At 32.5% G+C, this 13,933-nt stretch overlaps 3 protein-coding genes and 1 non-coding gene across 4 annotated transcripts; 3 read left to right on the forward strand and 1 right to left on the reverse strand.

The window, feature by feature from the left end:
* Window positions 1–1,140: 1,140 nt before the first annotated feature.
* On the forward strand, window positions 1,141–5,259 carry LOC146902842 (cyprosin-like). The gene is made up of 15 exons (XM_085733959.1): window positions 1,141–1,189; window positions 1,936–2,316; window positions 2,405–2,465; window positions 2,578–2,672; window positions 2,880–2,992; window positions 3,171–3,339; window positions 3,432–3,471; window positions 3,638–3,702; window positions 3,783–3,896; window positions 3,988–4,052; window positions 4,154–4,310; window positions 4,419–4,538; window positions 4,656–4,744; window positions 4,841–5,018; window positions 5,066–5,259. The coding sequence occupies exons 2-14, from the start codon at window positions 1,996–1,998 to the stop codon at window positions 4,923–4,925; spliced, it is 1,494 nt and encodes a 497-aa protein (XP_085590085.1). The 5' UTR covers window positions 1,141–1,189; window positions 1,936–1,995; the 3' UTR covers window positions 4,926–5,018; window positions 5,066–5,259.
* Window positions 5,093–5,163, reverse strand: TRNAG-GCC (transfer RNA glycine (anticodon GCC)). Its single transcript has one exon. It is a non-coding gene; the product is annotated as a tRNA-Gly (tRNA).
* A 3,006-nt stretch (window positions 5,260–8,265) lies between the features above and the next one.
* Window positions 8,266–8,652, forward strand: LOC146902844 (uncharacterized). The gene has a single exon (XM_085737174.1). It carries the CDS (start codon window positions 8,266–8,268, stop codon window positions 8,650–8,652), a length of 387 nt encoding a protein of 128 aa, XP_085593300.1.
* A 3,023-nt stretch (window positions 8,653–11,675) lies between these two features.
* RBL14 (RHOMBOID-like protein 14) lies at window positions 11,676–13,106 on the forward strand. Its single transcript, XM_085733960.1, has one exon. It carries the CDS (start codon window positions 11,882–11,884, stop codon window positions 12,914–12,916), a length of 1,035 nt encoding a protein of 344 aa, XP_085590086.1. The 5' UTR covers window positions 11,676–11,881; the 3' UTR covers window positions 12,917–13,106.
* Window positions 13,107–13,933: the final 827 nt, after the last annotated feature.

Genomic DNA, 13,933 nt, shown 5'->3' on the forward strand with positions numbered 1-13,933 from the left:
AATACAAAAGCATCATGTGAAAAGAAAGACATACTGATACTAACTATGGCATCCCCTCCATTCCACTATCATTTGCAACACTCTATAAATATCATTAAAAAAGAAAATACTAATAATGTGGGATATTACGAAGGACTAGATCAAAAACCAAGTTAGAATGTAGTACCCATTCAACTTTCTCATTAAAAACCTTCGATGAAAAATCATGTGGGATAAAATCAAGGTGAAGGAAAAAATTATATTCTGATTAAATACTAATAATCTAAAAAAAAACTATATTCAGGTAAATTCAGTCTACTTCTAATGAAATCATTCAAACCCGTTGAAGGAATGTTATCCCACTAAATGTAATTAAACATCTAAATATAGGCCAAGATTGGCAGGCGAGACTAGAATAAGACAACCAACGGTAGGTAAAGGAAGGATATTGTTGCACTAAAGCGATATAACTATGAAGACTTTGTTTGTCATGCTCTAGTGCAGAGCAATGAAATCTTCAAGAGTACGGAAAATGTTCTGGGGATTGAAGAAGGTGTAAATAACTTGTGGGATTACCTCAAAAGTCAAAGGTAATGGTTCATAAGGTTGAAAATGATCACTTCGAGACTGAAGAGGTTATGATAAAATGCAATAAACTAATATTTTGATATTTCAAATTTCAATATATTGAATTGAATGATTATTTACAAAAATAACTTCCAAAAAATTAACTATTTATCCAATAAATATTACAGTTGAAATTCTGTAAGTAAAAAGATTAGACTAGAGTACTTTGTTTTCAATACAGATACGATGATAAGCGTAGAAGAAACAAATGGAAGTAACATTTGTCATGCGCAAGTGGAAGAGAATTCCGTAAGTGAAAAAGAAAAAGAAAAAAATGTCTCAGTACGTATGCCAAAGCTACTTCGTTTACCGTACTGGAAATTGCATTCATTATACCACACGAAACTACCCCACTTGTTTCTATGCAAGTGTAAATTGTTGCTTTGCAATATCCAAAGTGAAAAAAAAAAAAGAATATTGAACGGATCAAGTTTTGTGTTGTTTTTAGGAGAAATAGATGGTGAATTATATTGGAAGGAACCGTCTCATGGCTATATATTTATTTATATATAAGATGAAACATGAATAACTCTTATGTTTTGTGTGCATTTTCTGTGCCTACTCTAACACTAATCTTTATCAGGTATCATTAGCTTTTCAAATTTATTTCTACTCTTTAGGCTTGTCTATGCGGTGGTTTGTCATTGGTATAGACTTGCATCATTACTCTTTAGGCTTGTCTTCGGACTGGGGTGGTTTTTTAAGGGGTTTTTGTTCGAGCCGTCGTCTTTGCGGCAACCGATTTCCCCTTGTATTTATTTTTTTTTTCCCACCCAAACTTGTTAGTGCATCTTGCACGGGCTTGTTGGTTAATAATATTTTGCCGTCTCAAAAAAAAAAAATTATTTCTACTATTGGATTTCAGATTCAGCCTTGAAGTCTAACCTTGAAATATTTTCATGCTTTTTTTCTGCTTGTGTTGAGTAGTGAGAACTTTCCTTTGACCTATGCAATGATTTTATGAAATGCATATAGAGATGTATATATCTTTCATCAAGTTAGCATTCAATAATAAATCTTAAAATATGCTTTAGCGTATGCTTGGTTCATTTTTGGAGTTGGCAAAATTGATTTTGTCATCTTTAGTTGTTCTCGAGGAGAGTTGATTGTGTGGCTTTAGAATCGATTTTAATAGTTTTTGTATTTACAATCAATTTTTAGCTCGAATTTATTGTTCACTTTTACAAGAAAATATCTAAACATTATAGATCACTTTATGTTCAATTCACTTTTAGTCATAATCAACTTTACAAAATCAATTTATTCAAATCAACTTTTATCCATGCAGAGCCATATACACTTACTTGATTGATGTTTTTTATTAAGCAGATTGTCCTTCGTTGCTTCTGCTGAAACTGTGATTAACATTGGACTAGATGACTTGAAAATATGGGGTTAAAGTATTTGGTAACTGTGATCTGCTTGTGGGCTTGGTTCCAATCCTTGGCTTCTGCAACTTCTAATGAAGGGTTAATGAGGATTAGTCTAAAAAGAAGGACTTTAAACATTAACGCTCTAAATTCTGCAAGGATCAACGAAGCTATTTATCATAATAATCATTTAACAACAGATATAGTGTATCTAAAGAATTATCTCGATGCACAATATTTTGGTGAGATTGGTATTGGGACACCTCCACAAATCTTCAAAGTGGTGTTTGATACTGGGAGCTCCAATCTTTGGGTCCCATCTTCCAAATGCAAATTATCTGTAAGTTTCACACCTTCAGATATGCTTTAATTTTACCTAGCTTATTTCAAAATCAATAAATGATTAATTTGAGTATAACTAACTGCAGATTGCTTGCTACATTCATTCCAAGTATAGGTCCAAGCTATCTAGCACTTACACAAAAATAGGTAACTTTGAATTGCCATGAAATTCAAACTATTTTTTTTGTTGGTAAGCTTGTGTAATTGTGTGTTTATTATAATGTTCGTATTCAGAAGTTTTTGTTTGGAAAATGTTTAGGAACATCTTGCAAAATCCCTTTTAGCCGTGGACACATTCCTGGCTTCTTCAGTCAAGATAATTTAAAAGTTGGGAATATCATCATCAAAGATCAGGTCAATCAATGTTTTTGACTATTTTCCTTTTTAAATCACTATTATGATTGATTGAGTTTCATATACTTCTACTATTTAACACACACTTCACATTGAAGGCGTGCATTTGACACATGTGATTACATTCAATTATTTCATTTTCAAAAATTGTTAATGGTGCCAACGCGTCTGTGAGTGTCAATGTCTCATAGTGCTGAAATCCTGCAGGAATTTACTGAGATTACAAAGGAAGGATCTTTGGAATTTTTAGCAATGCATTTTGACGGGATACTTGGACTTGGATTCCAAGATATTTCAGTTGGACAAGTCACACCAGTGTGGTAACTTAGCATATAACAGAAACCTTATGAGTTCATTTCTATTTATAAAATAATAAAAATTGTCATTTTCACATTTTACCTTTACAAAAAAAATTATAAAATTTGATCTGATTTTACCTTTATTTCTAGTTTTTTATGATGCCTTACATTTATTGATAAGTTATCTTAATAAATACAGGTATAATATGATAGAACAAGGGCACATGGCTCAAAAGATTTTCTCACTTTGGCTAAACCAAAACCCAGATTCAAACATTGGAGGTGAGATTGTGTTTGGTGGTATTGACTGGAGACATTTTAGGGGTGACCATACTTATGTTCCAGTTTCTCAACAGGGCTATTGGCAGGTATATATTATATTTATAACTATATTCATATTTTATGTGTGTCTCTTATCATCAACCATGTCATCATTGATTTTTGGTGTTTTCATCTTTAGATTGATGTTGGAGACATTCTACTTGAAAACAATTCAACAGGTTCTCTTGCTTTTTACATTTCACTCCATGTTTCATATATAAATGCCTTGTACTGTACTCCACTGTAAAAAAAAATTAGTGGTTCAGTTTACATTATTAGTGCATACAAATTACATCATTTTATACTATTGGTTTTTCTCTTACGATATAAAAATTAAATCAATAGGGCTATGTCAAGGTGGTTGTGCCGCGATTATTGACTCAGGAACATCTTTAATTGCTGGTCCAACAGTATGACATCTTAACATTAGACTTCTTTTTTTTGTTAGACTTCGTTAGGTGTATTTTTCTTACTTAGTTCTTGTTTGCAGAGTGTGGTGACTCAAATTAACCATGCCATTGGAGCTGAAGGATATGTTAGTTTTGAATGTAAAAATATCATCCATACCTATGGTGATTCGATATGGGAATTCATAACTAATGGGGTTTGTTCTCTAGCCCTTTTATCCTCACACTCAAAATGATTGTCATTGGAATTTAATGGAACCATTCTTTACATATAGCTTATGTTTTCAGCTAAGACCTGAAATTATATGCGTCGACATTGGACTCTGCTCACGTAATGGATCGCATAGAATAAAGTACAATATTTTTTTATTAATTCCATCCCTTCCTCTTTATTATTTGGAGACGCATTCCATTGTTTCATTTCTCTAAACAAAACTCTAATTTAAATTTGCAGTGATGATATTGAAACAGTGGTAGACGATGAAAGTTGGGATGAGACACAAAGTAGGGAGAGCCCCTTGTGTACTTTATGCGACATGATTGTGTTTTGGATCCAAGTTCAGCTTAAGCAGAGAAATACAAGAGAAAGAATAATAAAATATGTTGATGAGGTAGTTAATTTAATTATTGCATATTAGATTACATCTCAAACTTATCCTTTATATCCAAGTAAGGACTTGACAAATTTTGTATTTCTTTTCAATATCCTTGTGCAAAAGTTATGTGAGAAGCTACCCAATCCAGTGGGACAATCATTTATAAACTGTGATAATATTCCAACTATGCCACAAATTATATTCAAGATTGGAAATAGATCATTTCCTCTATCTCCAGAACAGGTACAATTTTACCTTGAAGTTTTGTTTATTTCTCTCAAATTTTCAATAACAATGTTTAACAACAAAGTAGTGACATTCAGTATCTTTTTTTTTTGTTTGTTGTGGTTTTAATTTCAGTATGTACTAAGAGTTGAAGAAGGGTGTTCTAGTGTCTGCTATGGAGGTTTTGTTGGTATAGATGTGCCTCCTCCACAGGGTCCTCTCTGGTAAAAATGATTATTGATGTACTATACTTACTATATGCATATGATTTTCATTTCATGGTGTATGATGGTTAATTGGAGTGTGTGGTTGCAATGCAGGGTTCTTGGAGATATATTTCTGGGGGCATACCATACAGTTTTTGATTATGGAAATCTCCGTGTGGGATTTGCTGAAGCTGCATAGACTTAGTAGGAGTAAAATAAAAATGAATGATAAAGATTTTCATCTCAAAGGTCCTCTAAAAAAATCTCAAAGGTCAGCAATAGCAATAAATAGGCTGTCTCATGGGGAAAAAACTTTTTGCCAGCAATAGCAATAAATAGGCTGTCTCATGGGGAAAAAAATTATTTTGCATCAGCCGGGAATCGAACCCGGGTCTGTACCGTGGCAGGGTACTATTCTACCACTAGACCACTGGTGCTTTTGTGTTTAGTCCTTGTAGTGTATTTTATTTGACGGATAACGCTGTTTTGAAACTACTTGCAACAATTTAGATTGAAACATTGAGTTAAGTAAATTTGTTAGCATTGGGTATTGTTTATAATTTTTATACTTCAGTACAGGTGCTTTTTCTTATTTATATCCTTTATGACATCCATTTTATCACTACTCTATAATCAGGGTCGTCTCTAGGTAATTGGAGGCTCGGCTCTCATGTAAAAATAGGCCCCCTATTAAAATAAAAATATATTTTTTTAAAATAGCAATTATCCATTTAAATTGAAAATAAGATCGTTAAAGACTAAAAAAAGGTGTTTATTGTAACTAATACATAAAAGATCAATATTCTAATCAATAATATAAAAATACAATTCAAGCGAATATCTTTATCAATCTTTTAGGTTATATTTTTCCTTAGTTTGTACAAAGCCAAAAATAAAAGGTTTATAATATTTTTTTTTAGAGAATAATTATAATATTTGTTCTTTCAAATAAAAAAAAATTATAATATTTTGTTGTTAGAGTTTAACTATCTTATACAATAAGCATGGGCCAAAAATTACAAGAAGTGTTCTAACAAAAGAAGAAGAAAAAAAATTATATTATGTTTTCATTTGTAAATATATAATCAAATATGTTAAGGAGAATTTGGCTAAATTGAAGAGATTATAGATGAACTTCAAATTCATAAAAAATAATGTCTGAGTCAAAGCCTTGTCATACTAAAAATATTAATTATAGTAGCAAAAAGGAAAAGAAAAAAATATTAATTATAGAATAAAAAAAATATTAATTATAGAAGAAAAAGAAAAGGAAAAGAAGAAAAAAGGAAAGGAAAATAAAACATGAAATGTGAGTGTTGAGCCCATGACCCAAGCATTACCAGCTTAGAACTGTACCACTAGGCCGCTTCAGCTAACATGATACATGACTAACGCTAAATATATCTATTATTATTTATTGGGCAATAAATTTTTATATGAGGCCCATACCTTGGGGAGGCCCAGCTCCATTGAGCTGTTTGCACCCCCAAGGGTCGGGCCTGTCTATAATCTATTATGAAAAAATTATTGGATTGGTACACATTTAAAAAGAATGTGGAACATGGGTATTCCATAAGTATACTCTTCGTTCATTATTATAAGAAAAAATTAACATTTTAAATTCATCTAATAAATAATGTATGTAGTTTATGTTAAAGACCACATACATCATTTATTGAATGAATCTATAATATCAATTTTTGCTTATAATAATGATTAGAGTGTAGTCCTTTTGTAAAAAAAAAAAAAAATTTGAAAACTCGGTATCTGATCCAAGGATCGATTAATTTGAGGGGACCAATCCCACCGCCCACTTGCTGGGGCCCCGTTCTAAGCCAGAGCAAGCTCTATATAGACTTGCCCACCGAAATTTGCACTAGAGGGAATCGAACCTGAGACCTTGAGAGGAGCAAACTCTAAGATCGCAAGCCAACCACTAGGCCAACCCCAAATGGGTTTTTGTAAAAAAATATTGTCTCACAATAACTAACTCATTCACTTTTTAATACGATATTGATTATTTTTTTTCAATCATAACTCTAATTAATGGGAATGGATTCCCTCCTTTGTCTTTTTCTCCGGTTTTCTACGGTGTAGAATATATACCATTAAATGTATTATCAACTCCTAATTTCAAGTTTTCAACATTTATATTTTTAAGCATTAATTTTTTTTCAAAGGCTGAGATTTAACTGGACTCTGCAGACACTACAGAAGACCTATTCCCCTAATTAATACTATTTTCATCACTTTCAATACAATATATTCCACTTTACTTTTATAGTAATGGAGAATGTATTGATACTTGACAATAGCGCTTAAAACATTTTTCTATTTTCTGCACTTATATATTTTTCTTAACATGAAATGCATTTTTTTTTAAGTTGTAGCACTGTCGTTGATTTTTTCCCAAAAAAACACTATCATTGATTTTTATATTTTAGCATGAAAGGAGAACTCAAAATACAAAACCACTTTATAATCACATTTTGAAAATGACTAGAACATATCAAATCTAAGAGAATTAGCTTTATATCTTTCTTTTTTTTTTTTGAGGAAAATTAGCTTTATATAGTTTCTCATCTCGTATATATGAGTTATGAAATATATGCCTTTTTTAGGAAGAGTTGTGAAATATATGCACGTGGTTTCTCACATCTCAGTAGCACTAAGTTTCTCATTGATTTTTTTTTTTTAAGGATGTAGTAATATAAACACTGTTTGTATAACTATTTTGTGACAACTTTTATATAATTTTATCTCATACACTAATTATATTTTTAATCTCTCTTCTTTTTCTTTCTCTCTACTATTTTTTGACTAATAAGAAGAGAGAAGAAGGAGATTATCACCAGGCCCGGCCATGGGGGGTGCAAACAGCTCAACATTGCTGGGCCTCCCCAGGCATGGGCCTCAAATTTTTTTTTAATACCCACTACTATACTGCACTCCAATAAAAAAAAAAATTCTAAAGCGCGTTCTCCATTCTTCTTTCACGTTTCACTTCCTCCATTCCATCACGGCAACGGCATCACCGATTTCTGCATCATCACTGGTTCACCATCAATCCATCATCAAGGCTTTCCTTCTTCTTCTTCTTCTTCTTCTTCTTCCTTCACACCAAATCACTGATTCTCCTTTTCCAAACCAAGTAAACAACACTGTTTGGTAAGTGCTTAAGTAAATAACCTCTCTTTCATTGATTTATATTACTTCCTTTCATGAAATTGGATGATTTTTGTTGAATGTTGAAATTGCTAAAATAGAGATTAATAGAGATTTGGTTGATTATTAATAGAAGTAGTAATATTTGATTTCTGCATATTTACTGTTTTGGGAGTTTTTGTTAAAATTATTCAAATTTCAGTGTATAATTGAATTTATATATCATATATGTTGCTAATTACTAATTATGTTTTAATTTAATTTTATGGTTCAACCTCAACATTGTATGTCTAATGATGTGGTTCAACTTCGTCATTGCGGAATTGCTCAAGAACAGAAGAATTCCAGGTTCTTTACTTATTTAATCTTCCTCTATGCCTCCTAAATTGGCTCCTCCTAGTTTGCCGCCTAGGACTAGAAAGTTTGAGTCTGGCGCTGAGAAGCGTAGGAAAAAGAAAAAAATTGCTGAGTTAATTGAATCCCAAACAGGAGCTCTTGATAAATTTATTGTAAAAGAAACACAATTTCCTATTGATGATAGTCATGTTGATACTATTCATGTTGATGTTATTCCTGTTGATGTTATTCCCGTTGATAATGTTGATGCTATGCCTATTCCTATTGATGACATTCATGTTGATGCTATTCCTATCAATGATAATGTTGCTGTGGATGTTGATGTTGAAAATCTTAATGATAATGAAGATGATAATCAAAATGTTGATAATGTTAATGACATTCACATTAGTTTAAAAATATAAATAGAACATTGCTCTTTTAAAAAAAATACGTTTTGTTTTTATCATTGGCCTCTTTTCATTCCCAGAGCCGAGCCTCCGAATTCTCAGGGACGGCCCTGATTATCACAGTAGTTATTCGAAAATAGTTGTACAAATATTGTTACTCATTTATCAATTGTCATGTTTATTGATATATGTCTCATATGTGTGCGTATACATGTTGATCTTCATATAATTTTTCTTTTAGAATTCGAATTATCCAGCAAATTGGCAGAGCCAGAAATTTTATAGAGTATGGGCAAAAAATTTATCGCAAATTCACATGGTACATAATATATATAATAGTCATAAATCGAAATAAAAGAGGTTCGTCATTTTGTCAGCAAAAGTACAATTTGAAATAAGAGAGATGAAATATAACCTATCAATAATGTGCTAAATAAAATTAGGAGGTAAATGGTCTTTCTCAGACCTCTTTGCGGTGAATGTTTGAATAATATCAACATCATCAAGTGACTTAATATCTTCCACTCGGTGTAACATATCATCAAATCATTGAACCACACATCGTTAATCTAGTTGACCAATTTTTGCTGTGTGCGTGTGAAAAATACCTGAGTTTGCCCAATTTTTTTTTGTTTTAAGTGGATTAATGGGCTATTGAGTTGGGCCTAGTATAAAGGAAGTATCGATTGAGCCCGGACAAGTGTCTGGGATCGCCTAATGGTGTCTCTACCACTGATCCAGCAAGCATTCAAAACAAACAAAAATATTCCCTAAAAAAAAAAAGAAAAAAAATTAAAAAATATATATTTTGGTAACAAAAACTCATTATGAACTATGATAGTATATTTTTTCCCACAAGTTTCCTCATTTATAGGTAAATCCTGGTTGAGGAGTAATTTTTCATTTGTTTTTTAGGTTAGTTAAATATAATATCGTGGAGTCTGTTGGTAAGTTGGTATCTTTAGATAAAGCAAACATAAATACCTTTATAAATAAATATTTTATGTTTAGAAGTCTTTTCTAACTTGAATTGGAACATCATCTTCGCCATGTAAAATAGTTTTACAATGTCATCCAATAAAAAATCATCGATCTCCTATATCATCATCTAACTAATTCTATAATATCTTTGTGATTTGGTATAATACAAGATGTTCACGAATTTTTTTTTTCTTTCTGCCCCTATGACAAAAAAAAATGATATGATGATATGTCTACCCCCAATTGAAAATTATTGTTGCAAATGCCCTTGTTCTCCTTTTCATTTGGCGAACATGTTCATTTTTCAACCATCCTCTGTAAGCTTGCAGGCTTTCTCCGTACAACTCTGTCCGTTCCAGGCGAGCTTGAATTCTTTAAGTTTTTTTCCGGTTCTTTATTTTTTTTTTCCCATGTTCCATATATAAAATGGCGACCATGCATTATTGTTTTTTTTTTATTTTTTTCTTGCTTTTCATTTGAAATGGCGACATGGGAAAAAACAATAAAAAAATTAGCTTATAAAAACATTGTTCGCCATTTGAAACATGGGAAAACAACATGGAACATGGGAAAAAAAATAATGCATGGTTGAAAAAACAATAATGCTCGCCATTTTATAAAAAACAATAATGCATGGTCGCCATGGGAAAAAACAATAAAAAATTAGCTTATAAAAAACAATAATGCATGGTCGCCATTTTATATATGGAACATGAGAAAAAAAAATAAACATGCTCGCCATTTGAAACAAAGAACAGGGAAAAAACTTAAAAAATTCATGCTCGCCTGGAACAGACAGAGTTGTACAGAGAAAGCCTGCAAGGTTGCAGAGGATGGTTGAAAAATGAACATGTTCGCCAAATGAAAAGGAGAACAAGGGCATTTGCAACAATAATTTTCAACTAGGGGCAGACATATCATTTTTTTTTTGTCATAGGGGCAGAAAAAAAAAATTTCGTTCATTGACTATCAATGTAAAATTATTTTACATTGTCGATGCATCTTTTATTTCTTCATACAAAAGAAAATATATTGAAAATTTTATTAATTAAGAAATACTATACGGAAATTTTATAGAACTTAAGCATTCTAAATTTTTTAATTATTTCTTTTTTTATCAATTTGCTGGTAATTGTTTATAATGAATATAAATATAAATTAAAAATATTAAAAATGAAAGAAAAAATAATAATTTGCGATTTTGTTTTTAGTCGTGATAGTTTCATATTTTCTTTTGTTTAGGAAAATTTGATATTTGTGTGTCAAAACAAGTTTAAAATTTGAGGATGTTATAGTCCATGTTCTGGCCTTGTGTTATGAAATATGGTGTGCTATAAATAATAAATGTTTTGAGGGAACTGATGTTGATGTGGCTGCCACTATTCAAAAGGCACAAAGATCTATTGTGAATTTTAAGAGTGCTAGTACGGTGTTGGTGGAGACACTAAGTGGAGGTCCAATTTTACCAATATCTGATGTTCATTGGACACCTCCTTTTAGTGGTTTCTATAAGCTTAATGTTGACGCAGCGGGTTCGATAGAGGGTGATAAGTGGGGTATTGGTGTTGTTGTGAGAGATTATGAAGGTGTTGTTGTTGGTGCTAGTTCTTGGCAAGTAGTTTCATTACCAGATTCAGAGGTTGTGGAAGCCTTAGCTATGCGGAAAGGTTTGGAATTTGCAAAAGACATGTCTTTTCTGAATCTTATAGCAGAATCAGATGCTTTAAATGTGGTTTCAGCGTTGAATGCTCACCAACAATCTTCCAACTATGTTGGCTCTATTATCCAAGATTGTATTAGTTTTAAGGGTAGTTTTCGTAGTTTAAATTTTTTGCATATTAGGCGTGAAGTCAACCAAACTGCTCATTATTTAGCTAAATATGCTATTTAGATTGCATATGGGTCGAAGAAACTCCGCCTTGTATTTCTGCAGTCTTGATATTTGATTTATTGTCAGACTTTCGTTAATGAAATTGTTTTTAACGTAAAAAATAAAAAAAAGTTTAAAATTTGAGATTAAAAAAAAAACATATTGTATCAATACTCTTTATCAATTTAAAAAAAAGGGAATATTGTATGAATGAGTGAAAATAGCAGAAAACAGAAGAAGGATCGAGAAGTTTCTGTTTCCGCAACAGCCCACACCGATATACCTTTCGTAACGGCCAAGTCGTGAATCACTATTTCACATCATCTCTCAATCGACTCAAAAAGTATTCGCAAAATTAGCACTGCAAAACAGAGAAGAACCTAAAACAAAACCATGGAAGTAAGAATCGGAAGAGGAATTTCACGAGGAATGCTTCCACTCCTCGCCCTCCACACCTTCACCGAATACTACCGATCAAACACCAAACCCCCCGTCACCGCCGCCCTCATCGCCGCCAACACTGTCATCTACCTCCGCCCTTCCTTCCTCCGTCACCTTATCCCTCCAATCGATGAAGTCCTTTTCAACTCTCACCTCATCCTCAAAAACAAAGACCTCAAACGCTTCTTCTTATCAGCGTTCTACCATCTCGGTGAACCACATCTCGTTTTCAACATGATCTCTCTTCTCTGGAAAGGAATTCACTTAGAATCTTCCATGGGAAGTCTTCAATTCGCTTCTATGATAGCTTCTCTTCTCGCTTTATCGCAGAGTATAAACCTAGTTTTATCTAAATCGTTGCTTGTTTTCTTCGATTATAATAGATATTATTATGAATACGCTGCTGGTTTTTCTGGTGTTCTTTTTGCGATGAAAGTTGTTCTTAACTCGCAATCCGACGATTATACGAATGTTTACGGTGTTTTAGTTCCTTCGCGTTACGCTGCTTGGGCCGAGTTGATTTTGATTCAAATGTTTGTGCCTGATGTGTCGTTTTTAGGTCATCTTAGTGGTATACTTGCTGGACTTGTTTATCTCAGATTTAGACGGAATTTTTCTGGTTCGAATCCGTTGAATTCTATTGTTAGGGGTTTTAATTCTATTGTTAGAGGTTTGAATTCTGTGTTGAATTGGCCTGTGAAGTTTTTTAGGGATTTGTTTGGGTTGAGGAGGGAAAGGATTACTGGTAGGGGGACTGTTGGCCGTACGGGGAGGAATGGTGCGCGGGTTGCTGCTGATTGGAGATGTCAAGCTTGTACTTATGATAATTCTGGTTTGATGAATGTGTGTGAGATGTGTGGTACTAGTAGGGTTGGTGGTGGTGGTGGTGGTTCTTCGGATGAAATTAACCGCCGTGATTATTATGATTCTGATGGTCTTTCTTTGGATGAATTGCGTCGCAGGAGGATTGAAAGGTTTGGTAGGTGATGAAATGTAATCATGATGATAGTAGAAATGAAATTTTAACAAATAATGCAATTGGATGTAGAAATGTAGTTCATTCTATTGGATATTAGACTTTGTTTTTATTTTAGATGGATATAAGTTTGTTGTGTAACTAGAGCTGATGATACTGCAACGAATTATTACATCAATTTAGCGAGTTACATTTACATTACATTTTTTATTGGTACATAGAACAATGGAAACCTTTCTTGCAAGATTGGTTTAGCATTTGTTTCCACATTGATTTTGGTTAAAATGTTATATTAATAATGTCGTTTGTCAAATTTTATTTGAAATTTTATTGCGATTGAGCAGTTGACAACTGATTGCTACTGTGAGTCTTGAGCTCCCCCGGCATAATTTTCAGTAGCTCTAATGTGTAGCTTCTGATTCATCGTGATGTTCGAATCCCCAAACATACATGTAGAGTGCTTGTTCAGATGTAACCTTGACTGTAAATATGTAAAGGAATGGGGGATGTCCTGGATTGATTTGTTTTGAACTGTTTACTTCTATTTGTCGGTTATTTGAACAATATAGTTGTTGGTGTCTTATGGTGACTGATTGAATTTTCTACCGATGGTGGCAGAGGTACTGTTCATGATGATTAGTTAAAAAGAAAAGAGAATGTAATCACTTGATCATGAATGCATGAGTTTGTTCTCTCTAATGCCAACAGCAGTCCATGTTTCAATACTGATGTTCTGTATATGTTTTTATGTTCCTCCATTCGATGAGCCATCTAGAAGGTTAGAGGATAACTGTTTTGTTCTCTAATACTAAATTATATACAGCAAATATTGTGTGTTGCATTATATTATATTGATTCAAGACGGTTGATTTTGAACATCTACTTTTTTAAACTTGACAGAGTAATAAGAAAAACAAAATAATCACTGATCAAACATTAGTTTACCATTTATTTAACAGAAAACCTTCCAACCACTACTCCATGAACCTTGATAACCACTGATGTCACATTCCATTTCTTGTTCAGCC

Source organism: Medicago sativa, chromosome 8 (genome assembly GCF_051527215.1).
Source record: "Medicago sativa cultivar Bolivia chromosome 8, Bolivia_mono, whole genome shotgun sequence".
NCBI classification, from domain to species: Eukaryota; Viridiplantae; Streptophyta; class Magnoliopsida; order Fabales; family Fabaceae; genus Medicago; species Medicago sativa.

Coding starts and splice junctions, on each gene's coding strand:
- RBL14 (XM_085733960.1), top strand. CDS start 11,882: ATGGAAGTAAGAATCGGAAGAGGAATTTCACGAGGAATGCTTCCACTC.
- LOC146902844 (XM_085737174.1), top strand. CDS start 8,266: ATGCCTCCTAAATTGGCTCCTCCTAGTTTGCCGCCTAGGACTAGAAAG.
- LOC146902842 (XM_085733959.1), top strand. CDS start 1,996: ATGGGGTTAAAGTATTTGGTAACTGTGATCTGCTTGTGGGCTTGGTTC. Junction 2,673..2,879: donor ATATCATCATCAAAGATCAG/GTCAATCAATGT, acceptor GAAATCCTGCAG/GAATTTACTGAGATTACAAA. Junction 4,745..4,840: donor CCTCCACAGGGTCCTCTCTG/GTAAAAATGATT, acceptor GTTGCAATGCAG/GGTTCTTGGAGATATATTTC.